Source organism: Rhamphochromis sp. 'chilingali' (genome assembly GCF_963969265.1).
Source record: "Rhamphochromis sp. 'chilingali' genome assembly, chromosome: 4".
NCBI lineage: Eukaryota > Metazoa > Chordata > Actinopteri > Cichliformes > Cichlidae > Rhamphochromis > Rhamphochromis sp. 'chilingali'.
The window spans coordinates 24,044,132-24,064,766 of record NC_137948.1 but is presented as its reverse complement, the minus strand read 5'-3'; the positions used below and the strand labels follow the sequence as shown (position 1 = coordinate 24,064,766).

Sequence of the window (20,635 nt, the reverse complement as noted above, 5' to 3'; positions counted from 1 at the left end):
TAATCTTAACCTAATCTTTCTTCCTCCCGCAGTCCAAGTACCTGGAGAGAATCCAATTAGAAAGGCCCCTATTAATAAGCAAGCAGCTGTACCCAATGAAGTGGCCAATGCGTGTATTTTCTCACTTATACAAGTTTTGAGCTTACGTGTTACCTTTGAAAAGGGACACGTCTCCAGTGCTGAGCTTCACTTCACTGCCCTGACTCAAAACAACAATAATACTCTTATTTCACAAACTCACACACACTCAGAGTAACCGAATCGCTCAAATCTGCTGTCACAATCTATAGTCATACATTCCTAAGTTAATATGCATTTAATAAAATGCCTACAGCATCAAGTGAAGAAAACATGGATAAACCGGTTCATCGATGGCATGATGGTATCAGTGTGTACCACCCACATTCAACGACACGTGGAGGTGGACCCACTATCACCGTGGGGGGAAAGAAAATGAAGAAAATGTGCACCGTGATCCAACATTTGGCTAAGCCAGTGAGTAAACAGGCAGGCCATTACAGTGAAAGAATAGTGTGACAGTGACAAATACTACGGGCCCATGTGATCAAACATACTTTAACGCCACCTAGCGGTGAGATTTCAGATGACATAAAAAGGTGTTTAAATGTGGATTATCACGTTTTATCTATTTATAGCAAGTTGATCAATGTACAGTAAGGAGTCACAGAGCAACTTGCATGTAATCAGATACAGACCAGGGCTGCATAAAGCCTCAAAATCAACAAATATAAATAAAAGTATTAATTGTAACACTAGTAAAATTCACAAGGATTGTAACAGTAGAAGCAAAAGAAGCTAGAACAAGGCTGATCCAAATATCTGCACCACTAACATCTGTTCTCCAATCATTCAGTGGCCCCTGCAGTAATGTGACTGAAGAGTCTGCATTTCAAAGAAAACTACTTTAGGTACTCATATCAGGGACAAACAGGCACTGTGCGATGGACGGTTTCTTTAAAATCTTTATTGGTCTTAAATAATTAAATATATGTGTAACAACAAAAAGATGAGTAAGCCTATATATAAAAGGATATAGCGCATCAAAAGGCAAGTAAACACACACAAACTACCCCATAGCCCTACTTTAAAAGTATAATAATTAAAACAAAACCGATCATTCATGCATAAAAAAAACCCTGACGTAACCTCTCTAACCATTCTGATGAAACTCTGCTGGGCGGTAATCCTGTTGAATAGAAGTGGGCGGAACAATACAAATATGTTAGTATCGATACCAACACTGGAATTTCAGAGCTACCAGCGTAGTAGGATTGTTACTTTGTTTCTATCCTCTGAGTTCAGCATGTGGTCCACTGATCTGTGTTAAACAAATTCTTTTTTGGAAATCAAAAATACACAAAAAAAGAAAGGCAGAAAGGTGAGTTCTTGCTGTCTTAACAAATTATTGTGGAAAGTAAAAGTCGTAGTGATTTAGTTGTCATTAAAATGTGTGAATTTTCAGAGTGACACTGCTCTCACGCTGCCTTTACGGGTTAAAAATATCGCTATCAGTATCGGTATCAGCAGTTCTGGCCCTGTATTTACTTGGTATCGGATCGATATCAAAAAACAGCACTGTTTGGGTATTTTCCGTTGGAGACGTGCAGACGTTTGCTGCTCTGTGATTGGTCGCTAGGGATTAGCACCCACCCCCTGCGCTGACCACTCCCCGTCCGCGTTTTCGACACGTGACTCCTCTCGCGTCGCTCCTGCAAAGTTAAAAACAGACTTTGTTTATCTTCCAGGCTGTTTGATGAAATGCTCTTCAACTAGTTCACCCGCTTCCTTCCCCCCACAGCGTGATTGTTTTTTTTAACTTTACACCCCAGCTGTGCACGCGGACAAGAGGACTGAACTCCTCCATCTCGCGCCTTCACTCATTTTTACTCATCTTTTTTTTACTCCTCTCTAAGCTAAGCACGAAAAAGACACTCCAGCGTCTCTCTTGCCCGTAAAACTCGCAGTAAACGAGGCTGCTGTGCAGAGGTTTGACCTGCAGGACTGTTATTTATTTATTTTTATTATTTTATTTTAGTGGGGGCCCTCTTGCAGCTAACGGCAGCTCGACGGGAGGAGGAGTGCACCGCCAGGGGTTTTTAATCGAGCATTTGAAGAGAGAGAGCGCCATGGCGACCGACATGGACACCGCTCCTCAGGCCGACGGTGAGTGGGTCCAACCTCGATGCGAAGCCTTGGAGAAGCAACCACACAGATAGGGCCTCCTCGCTCGATCCATTGTCCCTCCTCGCATGGGACTGTCTGCAACGCCAGCCATGCTCCCACTACCATGTGCTCCGTTTAAAAAACCAGACACGCACACACAGGGAGGCGGTGGTGGGTGCAAAAGATTAAAAATAAATCTGTGCACTGTAGCGCAGATTTGCGTTTTCGACTCGCACCAAACCCCATTTGTATTTTTACTGTTTTTTTTTTCTTTTGTAAGCTTGCTGTTGGTCTGCTTTTACATTTAACCCTTTCGCGCTTTTGATTGGACGAGATCGTGCTTACTTCCGCTTTTGCGAGTCGTCGTTGAGACTTTTTCTTATAGTCCATCTTCGATGCCAAGGAAGCGCGCACACACAAAAACGAACAAAGAAAGGAGTTTGTGTTTAAGCTGACAGACACGATTCCTCCGTCTGTGCGTGCGCGTGGCACCATGTCACCCTGCGTGTTTTAAAAGCTGTGCAGGTGGCATTAAACCTCAATATCCTGCACCAAGTCATATGTTGAGATCCGGGTTTGCGGAAGATATCACCGTGTTTGATCATAGATAGAAACGAAACCGAGGTTGCTTGTTTGTTTTTTGCGTTCTTGGGTTATATGAGCGATGGTTTTGATGATCATTGCGCTCTATTTGTTGTTGTTGTTGTTGTTATTGTTGTTTTATGGTAACATGACCCACATGGTTTCGACGGTGATGTGGAAATGTACAGCCCACTCCAGAATACGAGCCAACAGCGAAACCTTACATAAGCTCTGCGTTGCAGTGCATTTAAGTGTTACATAAGAAATGCATTATTAGCGCCAAGGTTGTATGGATCACACTTACCATAATCTTCCATTGGTTTGTTTGCCTGAAAACGCCCTGCAGCTGCCTGTCCCAAGGTTGTCTGTGCAGACTGTATGTGTGTGTGTGTGTGTGTGTGTGTGTATATGTATATACATATATGTATGTATATGTGACACCCCACATGGTGCATTATTGGTATGTCATAGTAGTGAGAGCATGTGTGCACGGATGGGTATTTCTGCATTAACTTCCTTGAAGGTCAAGCCTCATTGATGAGGTTGCGACAGACACCGTCAAAGAGTCTATTGTCTGGCTTGGAAAACAAGAAGAACGGCTCCTCGTTAGGTCGTGGATCAGTCTGAGCTCACACAGCAGTGGGTGTAAAGTCGTATTAATCCGCCCAGATGATCAGACCTTTAGGCCGTTTCTGTCAGTTCTGCAACAAGGTGCTGCTGTTAGGTGTTAATTAAGGTGTAATAAGATGAGTTATTAGTGGCTGAAGTGATGGCTTTGCACTGCCAGAACATCCCATCTACTGGGTTTAAATGGGAACTTCTGCAACAGAACAAGCCTCTCCTCACTTTCAAAACTGTGTCAAGTGCAAAAGTATTTGACCCTGGAAATAGTTTTGGAGCTTCTTGCAGCTTTTATTCTTATTACACCAACACAATCGACTAATGGCAGCGCAGCGTTTGCATTTATCCTCCTCTTTATGGTCATTTGGCACGGATTTAAAAGGGCTTCTATAAAAAAACTTGGTCTAAAAATTAGACACTGCCCCTGTGAGCAGGATGTTTCCCCACAGTGTGGGAGCAGGTCTGTGATCTCTTCAGAGAGAGAGCATGTGTATATATGTGCATTAAGGGCATCGTGGCCATAAACATCACGTTGGACCTCTTTGTGGCTGCTCTTCTTTTGTTACCTCTTCACATTTGTGAAAAACATGTTTGCACACACCATCAGGCCCTTTAGTTCGTAAGCTGAGCAAACCGCCCGTGCTTGACAACACACGAGTGATTGGCTGATGATAACAAAACGAGCCATCAGCCTCTCGACTGTTTATCAGAGTAGCTCTAATCTTTTGTGAGCACTTTATCATTGTCGTTGTTGTTCTGCAACCAGCAAACGTTTCCAACATAAAAAAAAAACAAGGACCGAGCACTTTCTTTTTTTTTTTTTTTCTGTCTTTTTTTTGTTGTTGCACGTGTGGCCTGCTTGTGAGCCCGCTGCAGTTGTATATTTAAGCACAAATCACCATCCAAGTTTAGGCTAAGTGCCTGGCACATGTTTTTAAGGAAAAATTCTGTCGGAGTTTCTTTTCATTAAACTGAAATGACAGTTAAACCTCAAAGACATCCACACCCTACCCCCTCTTTTATCATGGTGCAGATGCTTATTTGGCCCCAAAGGACATCCCACTCACATTTGCTTGAGTTAATGTAGAAAGATGTCTATATATTTACAGCTACTCTTGATTTTAACCCTCTGAAACTGAGATTAGTAGTTTGTGCCGTACATATTTACCTTTTGTGAAGCCCTTGTATGTGCAGACTACACCTGAGTGTGAGTATTTGTTAGAGGGTAGGGTGTGTCAGCTGAAGCTTTCTTTGAGAGTGAACATGTTAAATATATCCGTCATCTACACATCAATGGCTTTGACTACGTCATAAGACGTGCAGACTTTGTGCTTTGACTAAAAAGAACTTGCTGTACTTGCATACATCTAACTTTATACTTGGGCAGCACATGTACTATATTTACAGCTTTGATAAACTAGGTGCGTCCCTTTGGAGTAATGTGAAAACTCTGCTCCACTGACCTTCTCATTCATGCACGCCTCGGTCGTGCAGATACTTAAAGCTGAACTGGGCCGATCATGTTCTCTGCCAGCGACTAGCTCCCATATGTCATGCAGGGCAGAGGTCCTGCGCTGGCCTGCGTCTGCCTATATCTGTATGTGTGTTAAGTGGGTGGGAGGGGGAGGTTTCCATTGGGTGCTCTAGTAGGTGTGCAGTGTTAGTGTTAAAGGCTAGAGTGCGATTTGCTGTTGCAGTTTTACAGGACTGCGACGGTGACACTCAGGCCTGTTTTAAGAAGACAGCCATGTGGTCTTTGTAGAGTCTAAAAGTTAGCAGGCTTGGTTGGATTTGCTTACATTTTCTTATGCAACTCTTGTCTTTGCAAACTGCTTTTTTTTTTTTTTTTTTTTTCCTCTGTGCCTTCTCATTTTTCTGCTCCTTTCCAGTTGGTCAGTTGTGTGTTTGGCACTTTGCCATTGGGTAGTTCCTAATTTACTGCCCGGACAGGCCCTTGTGGCCTGTGCTGAGGAGGGAGGAGGAGGAACCAAAGGAGGAGGAGGTGACACGTGGTCGGTTGTTTACAGGTTTTGGAAGGCCAGGGTGTGGTGCTACTTTTACTTCAACAGGTTAAATCAGGATGGTTCCTCCTTCCTTTTCTTTGTTATTAACTTTACTGTGAACTCTGCAGATGTGTTGTTTTGTTGTAATGTCATTTAAAAAGAAAAAAGAAAAGCAGGAAACCACAAGTTACAATTGGTTCTCCTTTTTTTTGGATACTTATCTGTTGCTGGGACGCCCTGTGTGTGTTTTCAGCTTGTCCTTATAACCTGTATGGCTATAACTCCACAAACTTCCTTTTGGAGCCATGCATTAGGGTGCTGAGTATGAATTTCACCCTCAGGCATTCCTCCTGCTGCTTTCCCTCACTCCTACAGTGCTGTCATGTGATCATTCATGGACCCAGCCATGCCATATGTAGTCAAGTCCACTCTAGCTGCGCCCCACAGACCGCGAGAACATAGAGGAGTTAAAAAAAACAAAAAAAAAAAACTGGCGTCAGCATTTCTACAGCATGTGCTCTCCTTTGCTCGCTCCCTCCTCCCTCCATGCCTGCATCACAGCTCCAGTCACACTTGTTGGTTTGTTGTTTGTTTCACCACGCTTGCAAGAAGCTAACTTTCGGTTAATTTATGTTCCCTTTTTTTTCTCCATACACCCATAGAAGCGTATTAAAATACCGACTCAATCCACCTTATGTCTTCTGAAAATGCTGGTGAGTGTCAAAAAGCTATGCATGCGAGTGAGTTTGCACTGCAGACTTCCTGAATAATGTTTTGCCTGTTATGTGACCTTTGGTTTGCTGTGCAAAACACTGCCCTGACACACACAGGTGGACAGAAAGCCAGTGTATTAGCTGAAGGGTGCACTTGATTGTTTGCAAATGCAAGAAAAATTAAGACTGGAAGTTGGCCCGTAAACCTTCGGTATGAACTATTTTGCTATAGTCGTGCAGCTGTTCTTATGCAGAAAAAGTCACAAAGCGAGACTTCTTGCACAACACCGATAGGTTAAATGTTGCCATGTCGTCTTGCCAGAGTGAGTCTTGGCTTTGTAAACATCCACGGGAAATACAGTCACCATTAACTGTTCAGGCTTGCAGCTAAACTTGGCTTTAGTAACAGAGCTGTACCTTTTTAAACTCACTTTTTAAATTGTATTTATTTTTTTGTGTTTTACTCAGACAAGAGCAGTTTTTATGAAAGTTGCTTACCTCAGAAATCAGTCCGCTGCTGTAGGTGATTTGAGTCGTCTGTGTTATTGTTCAGAAAACTAGTGCTGGATTAATTTTAGACTCGTGTGTTGTTACTAAATAGTAGTTTAATGTTTACCTTTTACTGTGGCTTCCGTTCTTGTCAGTGTGTCCTTTGTTTTTCTTTTTTTGCAGTCGTCACAAAGGGCAAAACTGGGAACACTTGAGAGTGTTGATGTTTTTTAAAGTCGCTCAAATAATATTTAAAGTTTTCCACTGTGAAAAACTATTTTTAAAGGCGACGTTGGTAGATGATCCATCTACCAATCAGAAAACTCCCTTTGAACAGGAAGAAACCTCCAGCAGAACCAGCCTCAGGGAAGGGCAGCCATCTGCAGCGACCGGTTGGGGTTAGGGGATGGAGACAGGACAAAGACGTGCTATAAAAAACTTTATTTATTGTCTGTATACTTGTGGCCATTCTGTGTACTTTTATAAGGTTGTTTGTCACAGTGTAGACCAGTTCATTAACGAACAAATCCACTCCTCTCATTGCAGGGAGGTTTGCTCCTGGTGGCACCGTGGCAGAGGCTAACCATCCGTACAGCGACGACGACGACTCGCTAAATGAGGCCGAGGTGAACGGCAACTGGACGCCCCAGGAAAAGGCGCTCCACGAGGCTCGTCTGAAAGCTAAAGCCAAGCGTCGCCTGCGCAAATCCTCGTCTCGCAACTCCACCAGCGAGTCTTTCTCGGAGTCGGGAGAAGTGGCGGGTGGTGACCCGCACAGCCCGAAAGGCAAAGTCAACACCAATGACCGGAAATCCAGGACGGGCAAAGGCAGAGGCCTGCCAAAAAAAGGTATAATTTGCAGTCCGCTGCAATTTTCAGCCCTTTTTTCCATTAGTTTCTACTTGGATCGGCTCAACGCGACTCAAGGGGCTGTTATAGCAACACAACAGAACGTCCAGTGACATCATTTGTTTGCAACACGAACGCTACAACAAAGGCGGACATTGAGGCGATTGCATACCTGCTCCTCACTCTGTGGCATTTTGTCAGACTCGAGGACCACAGTGTTGTTTCTGTGCAGCCAATTCCCCTCGATGCTCTGTTTCAAAAATGACATCACTTTTTCAGATCACCTCGAATTGTTTGGAATCCCACCCGAGTACGTACTTAAAAACTACTCGGTACCAGGTGAAACCCTAAAAACCACGTTGAGTCGTGCCGAGTAGATACTGATGGAAAAGGGTTATTAGCGATGTACCTTCTTTCTGAATCTGTCCAAAACTGCATTGCTGCATCTGGTGCTTTCACCGCTCTAATTGATTTGGCACCTTTTGAATAGTGTGTAGCCGTCACCTACTCAATGCAATGCAAGCATATGGCATTATAGTAGCAGTGCAGTTACGTTTGAAGCAATGCATCCTGAGCATCATGACTTATACTGCTGACTGTTAATGCTGACTCTTCGTGTTCAGGTGGGGCAGGTGGTAAAGGAGTTTGGGGAGCTGCTGGGATGGTTTACGAAGATGAGGAGCCCGACATACACGACCCCAACTATGATGAATCTTATCAGGTGAGGCCGCTGGGGGGTTTGTCTTTTAACACTTCAGATTATCTGCAAGCAGGTTTGTTTTATATCTGTAAGTCCTTTGCTTTCAAATGCTGGCATCCAGCAGTCAGGGGGCTTTTGTTTGTGTTTTTTTCCTTCCAGCAGTCAGTGCATTGGATGGCACCCTTTATCTCTTTATGTCCACGTTCTGATTCTGAACTGCTGATGAGATGCATTGTAATCCATCTCCCATGCTACGCAGAAACACCGGAAATGTTGACAGTAGGATTTCCTGGGAAATACAAGACTGTTTTCATATCAAAAATCTTAACAAGCTTTGTTTGAAACCCGTTAAAAAAATTGGTCTGCTAGCATGTTTCTTAAATCCAGATGGCTCCGTCCCATTGCAGTCAACACTATTTGCAATCTTTAACCCCGTTATCATCCATGTGACGCCAAAGGCCGAGTTTGTTTGTCTCTTGCTGCACTTGCGACTGAATGCAGGCTGGGAACGGCGCTCCTGTCTGTAAAATGCTGATAACGTTTGGAAATGGCTCAGAAAAGCCGGTGTGATTTCAGCCTTGACTGGAGCACGAAGGTGGCGTAAAGATGTTGACTGTTAAAAGGGAACTGGGACAGAGTGGTACAGAAAAATAGACGAGACATGTGCAGACTGTGGACTTTGAATCAGACTGCACAGATCACCTGATAAAGGAGCTGCCTAGAAATGGGAACTGTAACACGCTGGAATGCCTCTTTCCTCTTCTTTGACTAATTATTTTTAGGAGGTGGTTTTTCCTTAAAATAACTCAAATAATTAAGAGGACTTGTAGAAATGTATATGTTAGCCTGCACTGAGATTATCATTTGTGCTCCAGGTTGTTCAAAACCTCAGCTGAACGTTAGTTTACTCATATCCTTGGAATTCGTAAATACAAGTGTTGGGACAGAAGTTTAGGTTAAAGCTCACCGGTAGCCCGTTTTCAGTCAGTGTTATGTTTACACATCTTCTGTGGAGTTTTTGGTATGCCCAAAAAGGAAAAGTTTTCAATAGATGAACTGAAAGGTCAAAATGGTTGTGAGACTTTCAAAGGTAACAACTTCTGGTTTCTTTGGGGAGAAACACAAACTCAGTATGAGTCTTGCACAGCTCTCTGGGGATCTGGTGGATGTTCAGAGCTTTAATAACGGAAAGAAAAGCACCTCAAGAATGAATATGGATGCTCTCGTGAAAATTCCAGTGAAAAATATCTTATATATCACGCAGTTATACGAAATTAGCTCATACAGTACAGTGCAAAAGCCTCGAGTCACCCCTCGTTTCTTTGTATTTTAAAAGAATTTTCTTTAAGCTACTTAACACTGAACTACGACTCATTCAAGCATAAAAAGGCCGCCTAATTCGAGGATGAACCAGTGTTGTCTACACATAACAGACAAAAAACAATTCCAGCATTTTGTTGCTACAAGTCCACACAGTGTGTTCCCATTTCTTGAGTTCAATCTATAAGAACACTAAAGTTAACAGGTTGACTGTCATAAAAAATTATTTTTGGACCAATAAGGTCATTTCCTAAGAGCTATTAGGCTTAAAACTTAAAATATCTACAGCAGATGAAAGTATCTGAAAGCCTGACACCTATGACATCAGAAATGGTCTCATTGGAAGGGTAACTCTCAAGACGCCATTCTGAAGAAGACTGAGGAATATGACATTACACAAGAAATGGGCTGAAAATCAGTTTTAAAATCAGTTTTAACAGGTCTTATGGAGTGATGAATCCAAACTTAAAACTTTTAGTTCAAATCAATGCCACTATGTACAGAGGAGGTCAGGAGAGAGGCACAACAGTGAGTGTATAAAGCCATCAGTAAAACATGGCACATTCAGTAACATCTGGAAAGCATCCAGGAGAACGGGGTTAAAAAAAAAAAAAAGAGGCAGCCGGCATCCAAAGAAGAGCTTTGAATGTCCTTCCAGGATCTTGGGAACTGTTCCTGAAGACTACTTAAAGAAATTACAGTGAAGCCTGTCTCAGAAGAATAAAGGTGTCCGTTTGAGTCTTAAGCTCATTAGAATTATACAAACTCTGTTATTGACTGTTTTACCCTGTACAGAATGTTTGCATGTTTCAAACCACTGCACCTATTTTCCTAGCAAAGTATAAAGAAATGAGGGGTGGCTCAAGACTTTTGCACAGTACTGTAAGTTGAACTGTGTATTTTAGAATTGTTGAAAATACTTCATATAATCCTGAAACAAAGCTGATGAGAAATTCAACAATGAACGTGCATCCGCTCTGCTGTGCGTGCTTGTTTCTGACTGACGCTGCGTGTGTGTATTTTTTACACAGGGGGACACGGTCTACGAGACGGTCGTGCCCGAGATAGACGAGAAGGAACTTGAGAAAATGGTGAACCCGATTGTACAGGAGTACTTTGAGCACGGGGACACAAAAGAGGTTCAGGTAAGTAATTATAATAAAGCTTTTGAAGTCTGTGCATGCTGACCAAGAGTGAGCAGGTTTAAAGAACAAAGCTGGATGACTGAAGTAATGTGGAGCTTTTAACAACAGGTGTATTGGGCTGTGCTCACCCTATGCACGGGTGCCAAGCACACGAAGGCACTCCCTCTCTCAGTGGCCTGCACTCGCACTGTGCTTTGATTGTCTGGGCCTGATTAGGCTTCGGTTTGTGTCTCTCGCTTCTGAAAAGCATAATGTGTTTGTGTTTTGGGGTCATTTTTAAAAATGCTTAAACTGTAAAAACTAAATGCAGTTCTCCCTCCAAACCCTATCAGATGCTGTTGAAGGAGCTCAATTTGGGCCAGCACAAGTACGAGTTCTCCTCTCTGGCTGTGTCCCTGTCCCTCGAAGGCAAGGCGAGCCACAGAGAACTGACCTCCCGCCTGCTGTCTGATCTGTCGGGGAAGATGCTGTCGCAAAGTGAGATGGGGCGAGCTTTCGACAAGATGCTTAAAGAGCTCCCGGACCTCATCCTGGACACACCGGATGCCCCGCAGGTAGAGCTGATGCATGATGGGAAGAAACACTCACAGATATGCTACCAAATATAACTGTGTGCTTCAGAGGGTGGAGAGGGTTCAACCGTGGTTAAGTGTAAACCCCTTTTTATCCCAAAGGTGCACACAAATCCTCTTCAAATATTACACATGCTCTTTGTATCTTTCTTCTATTACGAGGCAGCAAAATGTTGCATACTAGATCGCCACCTTCAGCAGTGCAGAGGCCTAATACATTTAAGAGCTAAAACTAAATAATAAAACAAATGTTAGTCGGGTATGTTTGTTATGTGGCTTCACTTGGTTCGCTTAATCTTTCCTCCTGTTCCTTGCAGATGTTAGGCCAGTTTATAGCCAGAGCCATCGCAGACCACGTCCTCCCCATGTCATTCCTGGACTGCTACAAGGGCAAAGTGGACTGTGAGCATGCCAGGTGAAAGCTGCAGTTCAACGCGTTGTAAGAAAGGCTGTATTGTGCCCCTGCCACCCTTCCCCTCCACCTAACTGTGATCCTTTTCTTTAGAGTGGCTTTAGACCGCGCTGCTGTGCTGCTGTCCATGAAGAGGGAGATGGTTCGCCTGGACAACGTGTGGGGTGTCGGTGGAGGTCTGAGACCTGTCAAACATCTCATCAAAGAGGTAAGCCTCACCCCGTTCAGAAACTGATAAGTCACTCGCTTGTGATATCATAGTGAATCCCTCACATCGGAGTTCCAAGTGTGTATTACATTATGTAATGTAAACAGGGCGAAAACGGTGCATGCTGGGTAGAGCGCCACAGTCTAGCTGCTGTGTCAGCAAAGATTTTTTTTCCCCCCTGAGAAGTGAGAATTTAAAAAAGAAAAAAAAAGGCATGGGAGGGGCAGACATAAACAAACACACTCTCACAGTAGAGTCTCTTTCTGCCAAATCAATACAATAAACAGTGTGTGAGAATATAAACAGGATTTAATTTAAATCACCTTATAAGCGTCAACATATGCATAGATTTAAAAAACCCAGAGTGTCCTGCAATAACATGATAAATAAATGATTAAAATTAAGACAGTCTCAATCGATTCCTCTCCTTGTGTCTTGATCCCTCCCTCTAAAGGTGTGAGGAGGCGAGGGAAAGACACAAGGAGACAGGATTTGACACAAGCCTTCTCTCTCCTCTGCTCGTGTGATGCACATTATGAACTGAGACACGCTTTAACGTGGCGTACTGAAATTGGTTTCTAGGTCGCAGGCCGGAGGATGGAGGACAGAGGATTAGTGCAGAGTGTACCGTGCAACTTCATGTACACTTAAGTCCATATGTTTCCCTCCTTTTAAATTATGGGGTTTAAAAAAAGGACCTTGTTAATTGCTTAAAAATGGGGTATTGTTGTCACCCTGCCAGGTGGGCAGGGGCAATGGACACGTACGTTTGTAAATGCAACAACGTGAGAGCGATGCGATGTAGGAGTTTTAAAATGATACCGTAGGTTCATCTACTTAAAATCTTGGGACAAGTTTGGATCTTAGTGACCTTGACCTAAGGATCAGGGGTCAGAGGTAAAGTTTTATGAAAATCTACTGAATTTGATACATAGGATTTTGAAATTGATACCATAGCTGTGTCTGTGATCACCAGTATTTTTATGCACAATGACCTGCTTTTTTCCAGAAGCTCCAAATTAATTTAGCTGACTGATGAGCAATTTCATGGCCAGGTGAGGCCTATTCTCTTATTTAATGGCAGCTGATCCATCTGGAGATCATCACATCAGAAGTTAATTGAAAATGTTACATTTCTGTTTTATAGCTTGGCACTTTAATTTTAAATATGAGGCTCGAGGAGATCTCACTGCGGTAGAGGCAGTGTATCATTAGGCTGAAAAACTAAAATAAAACCAGTTGGAGAGAACAAAAACTTTAGGAGTGACCAGATCAACAATCTGCTGCATTCTCAACAACACCAAAAGAAGGCAACTAAAGTGGAGGTTAATTGTTTCCATGGTTTCCGTGAGTTTCACTCAAGAACAAGAAGGGCAAATTAACACTTTGGGGGGGAATGATTTGGACTGATGATGATAAAGTGCGCTTAGAGAAGAGAAACGACTCATAATCCAAAACATACATGATGATCATCGTGGAGGCAGCATTACGGCACAGGTGCGTATGCAGCCGGCCCACTAGGGTTTATTGATGATGTGGCTGCTGATAGAAGTAGCAGGATGGACTGAAGTGGACGGGGCTATGCTCTCTGTTCAGATTCAGCCAAATTCTGCAAAACCGATTGGACGACGCTTCACAGCGCAAGTAGATAATGAGCCAAAGCCCTGCAAAAGCAACTCTAGATTTTATGGAGGCAAAGAAATGATATACTCAGGCGCCAAGTCAGTCACCTGATCTCAACCCAGTAGAGCGTGATTTTTAGTTGGTAAAGACAAAACTGAAGGCAGAAAAACCCACAAACACGCAGCGACTGAAGGCAGAGCATCTCAAGGGAGGAGACGCAGCATTTGGCTTCCAGACTTTAGGCAGTCAAATGCAGTGCAAAGGATTTTTCATCCAAATATGAAAACAGTCTTTATGTTTAAAATTGTTAGTTTGTCCAATTATGTTTAAGCCTCTGAAAATGGAGGGCTGTGTATAAAAATGGCTGTAATTGTTAGACAGTTAACACAAAACTCTTGTTAAACCCCTTGAATTAAAGTTGAAAGTCTGCACTTCAATCACAATTTACTTTTTTAAACTTATTTTTTATTGAAAATGGCTTAATAAGTAATCATAATAAGTAATCATCTGCGTGTGCTTGTGCTGATGGGCTCTGCTACTCGGTCTTTTGTTTCTCTGGTTTGTTTTTGTTTACAATCACTCTTCAGTAATCTGGGATTTTGTTGCCGTGTGAATGTGGGTGTGGACAATGTGGGAGTTCCACTTGAGGAAAACAAACCCAAACTGTAAGTTGTGCAACATTTAAAAGAGTGCGAGTGAGAGCGGTGTGTCAGCCTCGGTAGTTTTCAGACCCGTCGCTGAATTGGATCCAAAGTTGACTCAGAAGTGTTGGTCATGCTCAGTGTTTTGAGCATCTTGGATCAATCACGCGCTCTAATCGAATGACTAATCGTTCCATAAATAGGTTGAAGTAAAACCATGCTTCCTGATGTACGTGCAGATCTGCAGTGAGAGTGACATAACTAAACCTGCTATAAAAACAGAGCGGAGACTGAAAATTCAAGCAGAAGTGCAAACAAAGAAATGTTTTTCTTTCTGTCGGGAACGTTAAACATTTCATGATAGATTTTATTTCCCAGATGAAGGTTGGGTTATTCCTGGAGTAATGGCTAGATGAAAATATTTCATAGGCTTTAAATGTTGTCTGGTTAGTTGCAGATTCTGTAATTTGGCAGTAAAAAAAGAAGAAAAAAAGAAAAGGAGCAATTTGATAGCAAGCCTTCCTTGTGCAGCTCGTTCTCTCCTCTCTTCTGATCTCCTCCCACCATCATGTGCCTTGATGTGCTTCACATGTATGATTTCTGGCTCTACGTTGGATTTGAACGTTTCTTTTTGTTGTTCTTTACACTCCCTTAAATTGCTCACCTGAGCTGGTCTAAAACAATCTGTGATTGGCCAGAGTCTCCCATCATGAGTGGGCGTCTTTTAAATGAAGGTACAGGGCTCTAGTTAGCCTTTTTCCTGCTTGTGGATTTTCTGTGCATTGATGCCAGGAGACATGTTTTCATACTGGCGCTCCTAACAGAAAAAGATTTACTTACATTTCTGTATACTCTCACCGTGTTTATTGTACATAAACATGGTGAGAGTAAGCACTGGGATAATTCAGTGTAGAACACTGTATGCATGGCTCTTTACTCTTTTATACCTACTCTGAATTAAACGTGGGTTAGTTAGTCTTGATGAGTGTTTGACCTGCAGCTCAACTGATGCGGCAGCAATGCATCAGTTCAGTCTTCTGCTGTGTTTGATAACGTTGCCACACACTGCTAACGTGGCTGTTTTATTTGTTTCAGATGAATCTTCTGCTCAAAGAGTATCTGATATCAGGAGACGTGTCGGAGGCGGAGCACTGTCTCCGGGACCTGGAAGTGCCTCATTTCCACCATGAGCTGGTCTACGAGGTATCCACAGCTTTTTATTTGTTCAAGTCAAGTGAGGTCAAACAAAGTAGGTGGTTTATTTTTTTTCTACTTGTTCTTCACACATAACAGAATAGGAATTAAAATCTGTAAACTGAGCCTTTTTTTTTTTTTTTAAAGTGTTTTCTGTCTCTGGTGTCGAGTCAAGTAAACTGAAGAGCAACACTGGGAAGAAAAAAAGAAACTGATCGGTGACAGTCATTTCTGCTTTCTGCCAAGGACACTGTGTGTTTGGCAGTGATTGTCTCTTATTTGCAGTACATGTATTCGCTAAGCTCACTTCAAATCAGTCAAACCAAAATGTGTCCTTGTGTAAGTATAAACAGATTACTGGTTACCAAATTTCAAACGTGCACACAGTTGACAAGCTCAATTTTGGATGGCAAGTTTTTCTGTTCCATATTAGACCGAGTGCAAACAGATGCACGCTTAGTGCACGTATGGCAGCGGTGATAATTCTGCTTCCTTGTGTGACCTTGTGGGTTCCTGCTAAGATTTGCACAATGTTATGCAGCTAATTGCAGTAGAGCCAGTTTTACTTTTCGGGCATGCAGACTTCAAAAACGGATTTTTTCACACAGTCCAAGGTCTGCAAAGGGCACAACTGAGGAGAGCACAGTCGTGGCAGTTTCACCCCCCCTTGTCCTGTCTCATGTTAGTCTTAACAGTTGCCTCGGCTGTAGGCTGTAGGCTGAAACACTTTACAATGCTGTAAAATGTTCAGCTCAGAGAATGTTGATGATTACTGGCCTCGATTCTCTTACTTCGATTCATTGATCGGATGATGATACTTGGTGCGTGTTTCTCAGTATTGTGCGTCTATTTCACTTCAGTTTTATTTATATGCTGTCAAATCACAACAGCAGTTTCCTAAAAGTGCTTTATATTGTTAAAAAAAGACTCTTCAACAATACAGAGAAACCCCAACAAGCAGATGAACCTGTATAAGCACGCATGTGGTGAAAGTGGGAGGAAAAAAACTCCCTTTTAAAAGGAAGCAACTTCTGGCAAGACCAGTTGGGGGTGAAGCAGGGAGACGGGTCCAAAGACACACTGTGGAAGAGAACCAGAGATTAATAATAATAAATTATGATTAAAGACAGAGTAGTGTATAAACACAGAGAGAATGAAAAGGAGAGTGGAAAAAGAAACGCCAAGTGCATCATGGGAAGCCTTCAGCAGCTTAGATCTGTTGAAGCATAACTAAGGGAGGATTCGGGGTCACCTGCTACAGCCCTAGCTGTATTCTTTATACTCTTTATCAAAAAGAAAAGATTTAAGCTTAATCTTAAAAGTAAACAGGGTGTCTGTTTCCCATTTCCAAACTGGGAGCCTGTTCCTGAAAGCTGAAGGCTCTTTCTCCCGTTCTACTATTAAATATCCTGGGAGCCACAAGCAAGGTAGCAGTCTGAGAGTGAAGTGCTGTATTGAAGTGATACGGTACTGTGAGGTCTTCAAGATAAGATGGGATCTGATTATTCGAGACCTTGTATGTGAGGAGAAAGATTTTAAATTCAGTTTCTGAATTCATTTTCCAGGCTGTAGTGATGGTGCTGGAGTCTAAAGGTGACACTGCCACTAGTGTGATGATGAAGCTCCTGCAGTCCTTCTGGAAAACGGGCCTCATCACTGTTGATCAGATGAACAGGGTTAGTCTCCTTTTATTTTCTACCATTTTATGCACTGTATCACTTTCGTATTACTACTTATACATTTTTTTTTCTCCTGCAGGGTTTCCAGCGCGTCTATGATGAGCTGCCTGAAATCAGCCTAGATGTGCCACATGCCCACTCTATCATGGAGACTTTTGTGGACCTGTGCTATCAGGAGTCTGTCATCACCAAACAGCTGAGGGATGCCTGTCCCTCCAGGTGAATCGGGGTTTATTGTCTAATGATTTCAGGTCCGTTCCACTGAGAGTTTCAGAAAGAATCTGGAAAATAATACATCTTGTCCCTGTTGACAATAAAGGCGTGAAGTGAAGGTGTAATTCCACATTTATCCATGCCAAAACAAAACAATCAAACATAAGTCCCTTTAAATGAGCTGGTACTTATATAGTGCTTTTCTACTCTTATTTAAGCACTCAAATTGCTCTCTCACTTCAAGCCTCATTTACACCAGCGCCCTTTTCTACTTCTAAGTGCTTTTAACTCGTAGAGTGACGTCACTCACAGTTCCAACAGCAGACTCGTGTGCTCATGCAACGTCTTCCACGTGTTAAGGATGGACTAGAACATACCTTTAAACCCGTCAAACAGCACTGGCTGTCAGTTGGAGGACAAACTACAGCTTCCAAAGAACACGTATCGCACATTTTCATGCTCTGATGTTACAGGTTGTCCACACTGGATGGGATGACCTCCTTTTCATTTTCTAAACACGGCTATTATTGCTTAAATACACATCTGTCAGTATTTTCTGGCTCCAGCTCAAGATGCAAATCTTTAAAAACGAGCCACACATACACTGTTACATTTTCAGTAAAGGCCCGGTGATTTCTTGATTGCACTGCGCTTTTTGGACAGCAGACGATTTGCTGTTGTTTTGTTCTCAGTGAGAAAATGTGAAACGTGCCATGTCTTTATCTGTGAGTCTGTGAGCTGCCTACCAACACTAAAACATTTCTCTGTCTTGACTTTCTCCACTAGAGGGCGGAAGCGTTTTGTCAGCGAAGGAGATGGAGGGATGATCAAGACCTAATCTACAGGAGGAAGAGGGGGCATCAGCAGCAGCAGGAAGAGGAGGGGGTGTCTACTGGTTCTTACACCCTGTTTCTGCTCCAGCATGTTTCCCTGAAACCGGACATGCCTGCGGTCTAATGTTTCCTTGTTCCTCTCCTGGTAATGTTTATAATGTCATCAGTTAAAACCAGCGTTTGTTGACGTTTGGTGGAAGTAAACCGAAAAGAGCGGCCTGGGTTCAGATCCCATCATCTTGTTCGTCACTGCTTTCTTTTTTTTTTTTCTTTTGACCTTTTTGTGATGAATATTCTCTGAGGGTTCATGTGACACTTTTGCCTCAGTCTTTGTACCTGTTTGTCAAGAATAACACAAGTCAGAGCTGCAGAGCTACAGGGGGACAGGCTGGGTTACGTGGGAGATTAATTGCTTTTGTCTCTTGCTTAATTTCACCTGTTACCGTGTCTTTATTTTTTATTTTCTTTTCATTCACATAATGTGCTATAAATGGAAACGCGCACTCAGAGGGACAGAGCATACCGTATCCAGCGAGCACTTAGTAATTTAGCTGAGCAGAAAGGATCTAAAACTCTTCAGCTTCTGTCCTTATTTCGAGGATGCCATGTTTCGTACCTCTTGTTTAAGTTGTTCATTAATGTTTTATGAACAGTGATGACTTTTTTTTTTTTTTCCTCCTCCTTGAATTTTGGGCTTTGAAGCCAAATGTTTACTTTCGTAAAGCACCAGTGAAAACAAAAGGTGTTTTGGGCACTATTTGGGTGTTTATCTGAAACTTGCATCAGGGCAAATACACTTCAGAAGCCATTTCTGAAAATGAAGATAAATTGGGGTTAATGTGATTTCAAAATAAATAAATGAGCAATATTTTGAGCACTCTGCTTGCAGTTAACTCGTGTATTTACAGCCACGTGGTCAGCAGTTGATTCTGGACAGGGTAGCCTTCGGTGTGCAGAGACGCTCTAGACGGCGGCGTCTGGTAATTGTCTTTAATGGATTAAGTTTAATGCATGTGTAAAGACAACCCCAGCTTTTCTTGGAAAACGGTCATTGAGACTTTTTCTGCCCCTGTCTTACAGTTTTACATGTTGACCAAAGTTATAATAAATATATTTCATTCATTAAAAAAAAGTAACAAATTGAAGTTTCTGTATTTTGTCATTCATGCGAGCAGCGCAGGTGGATAAGTAAGGTTGGAAAACCAGAAATATACAGTCACGTGAAAAGGAAATGACAATCTTTTACTTAAATTACTTAAAGCTCAGATGAACAATACACAACATAATGCATCTTCTAATTATTTTACAAAAACTAGTACATCCTTAATTGTGTTTATTTTTGTGGAATAAACTGATAATCAGCAATTGTGATCTGGTACATTCAGGTGAGTTTACAGGATTAAAAACATCAAAGATCACCGAAAAGCACCTGTTGCTGCCATCAGTCTGGGAAGATTTATAATGCCATTTCCAAACAATTTGAATTCATAATTCTTAAGTCTGGGGAAAAATAATTCACCAGTGGAAAACATTTAAGACAGTTACTGAGAGTAGACATTCCAGGAAATTCGCCACCAGGTCACACAAGTCTCTTTCTTAAAAAGAACATGGCAGCACCGGATAGATTTGCAAACTTTATCTGAAGAAACCACAGGACTTCTGGAACAATGTCCTTTGCACAGAGGAGATCAAAGTGGAGATGTCCTGCCATGAAGCACAGCACCACATTTGGTGAAAACCTAACACGGCAACTTGGTAGAAAAATCTCATGCCAACTGTCAAGCACGTTGGTGGGAGAGTCATGATTTGTGCTTGTTTTGCAGCCACGGGGCCGTGGTACCTTTCAGTCACTGTTTCAGTGTGTGAATGGGTGGATGACTGGTTGTGTAAAGCGCTTTGGGGTCCTTAGGGACTAGTAAAGCGCTATACAAATACAGGGCATTTACCATTTCAGTCACTGAGTTGATCATGAACTCCTCTGTATACCAAAATATTCTGTCCCAAAACTACAGCTTGGTTCAAATTAACTTCATGGAACAGGACAATAATGTCAAACACGGCAGCAAATCTACAACCAGCCAAGAATCCAGTCAGAGTCCAGACCTCAACCTGACTGAAAAATACTATGACAAGACCTTTCTGTGCATAAAGAAATGCCTGCAAACCTTAACGAAGTAAAGCAGAGTAAGAAAAATCCTCCAAAAATGATTTGCTGCTAAAGTTAAGCTGAAAACAATTCAAGTTACTGCTGCTACAAGGTTGTTCTACAAGCTACTGAATCACGGGGTCCACTCATTTAACACACACTGATTTAATCAGCGTTTATTAAAATCTTTTATTAAAACCTGTAACCAAGACTCTGGCCCTTTAAGGACATATGTGGCTCTGGTTTAACCTAGCATAGCTTTACTATTCCTACAGTATAAATAAACCGGTTGAGATAAATGTGCGTTAAATTAATTCGCGGTATATAAAATATACCATATACAGTTCACGGTTAAAATCCTACTACTTTTTGTTTAGTAAAATCTATACTTGCTTGTATGCAGTGGTTTATTAAACTCTCATTTTTAACGCTTAAATGAAAACGCCTTCTAAGCGTTAGTTTTACATTTATTCTAATTATAAATATTATTAGTATTATTATTATTATT

At 42.1% G+C, this 20,635-nt stretch overlaps 1 protein-coding gene across 2 annotated transcripts; it reads left to right on the top strand.

Annotated features, from left to right (window-relative positions):
• Window positions 1–1,723: 1,723 nt before the first annotated feature.
• pdcd4a (programmed cell death 4a) lies at window positions 1,724–19,126 on the top strand. Of its 2 annotated transcripts, XM_080879384.1 has the most exons (11): window positions 1,724–2,184; window positions 7,139–7,441; window positions 8,065–8,162; window positions 10,493–10,606; window positions 10,939–11,160; window positions 11,496–11,593; window positions 11,684–11,798; window positions 15,158–15,265; window positions 16,822–16,932; window positions 17,015–17,154; window positions 17,935–19,126. In XM_080879384.1, exons 1-11 carry the CDS (start codon window positions 2,148–2,150, stop codon window positions 17,984–17,986), a joined length of 1,398 nt encoding a protein of 465 aa, XP_080735510.1. In that variant the 5' UTR covers window positions 1,724–2,147; the 3' UTR covers window positions 17,987–19,126. The 2 variants fall into 2 exon arrangements, with proteins under 2 accessions (XP_080735510.1, XP_080735511.1); XM_080879385.1 differs by lacking the exons at window positions 16,822–16,932; window positions 17,015–17,154; window positions 17,935–19,126 and adding an exon at window positions 15,404–16,808 and having other exon boundaries at window positions 15,158–15,311.
• The last annotated feature ends 1,509 nt before the right edge of the window (window positions 19,127–20,635 follow it).

What these genes read in the sequence shown, in the direction of transcription:
- pdcd4a (XM_080879384.1), top strand. Translation starts at nt 2,148, where the DNA reads ATGGCGACCGACATGGACACCGCTCCTCAGGCCGACG. An exon ending in CAGAGGCCTGCCAAAAAAAG is followed by an intron (nt 7,442 to 8,064) that starts GTATAATTTGCA and finishes CTTCGTGTTCAG; the next exon opens with GTGGGGCAGGTGGTAAAGGA. An exon ending in ACACACCGGATGCCCCGCAG is followed by an intron (nt 11,161 to 11,495) that starts GTAGAGCTGATG and finishes TGTTCCTTGCAG; the next exon opens with ATGTTAGGCCAGTTTATAGC.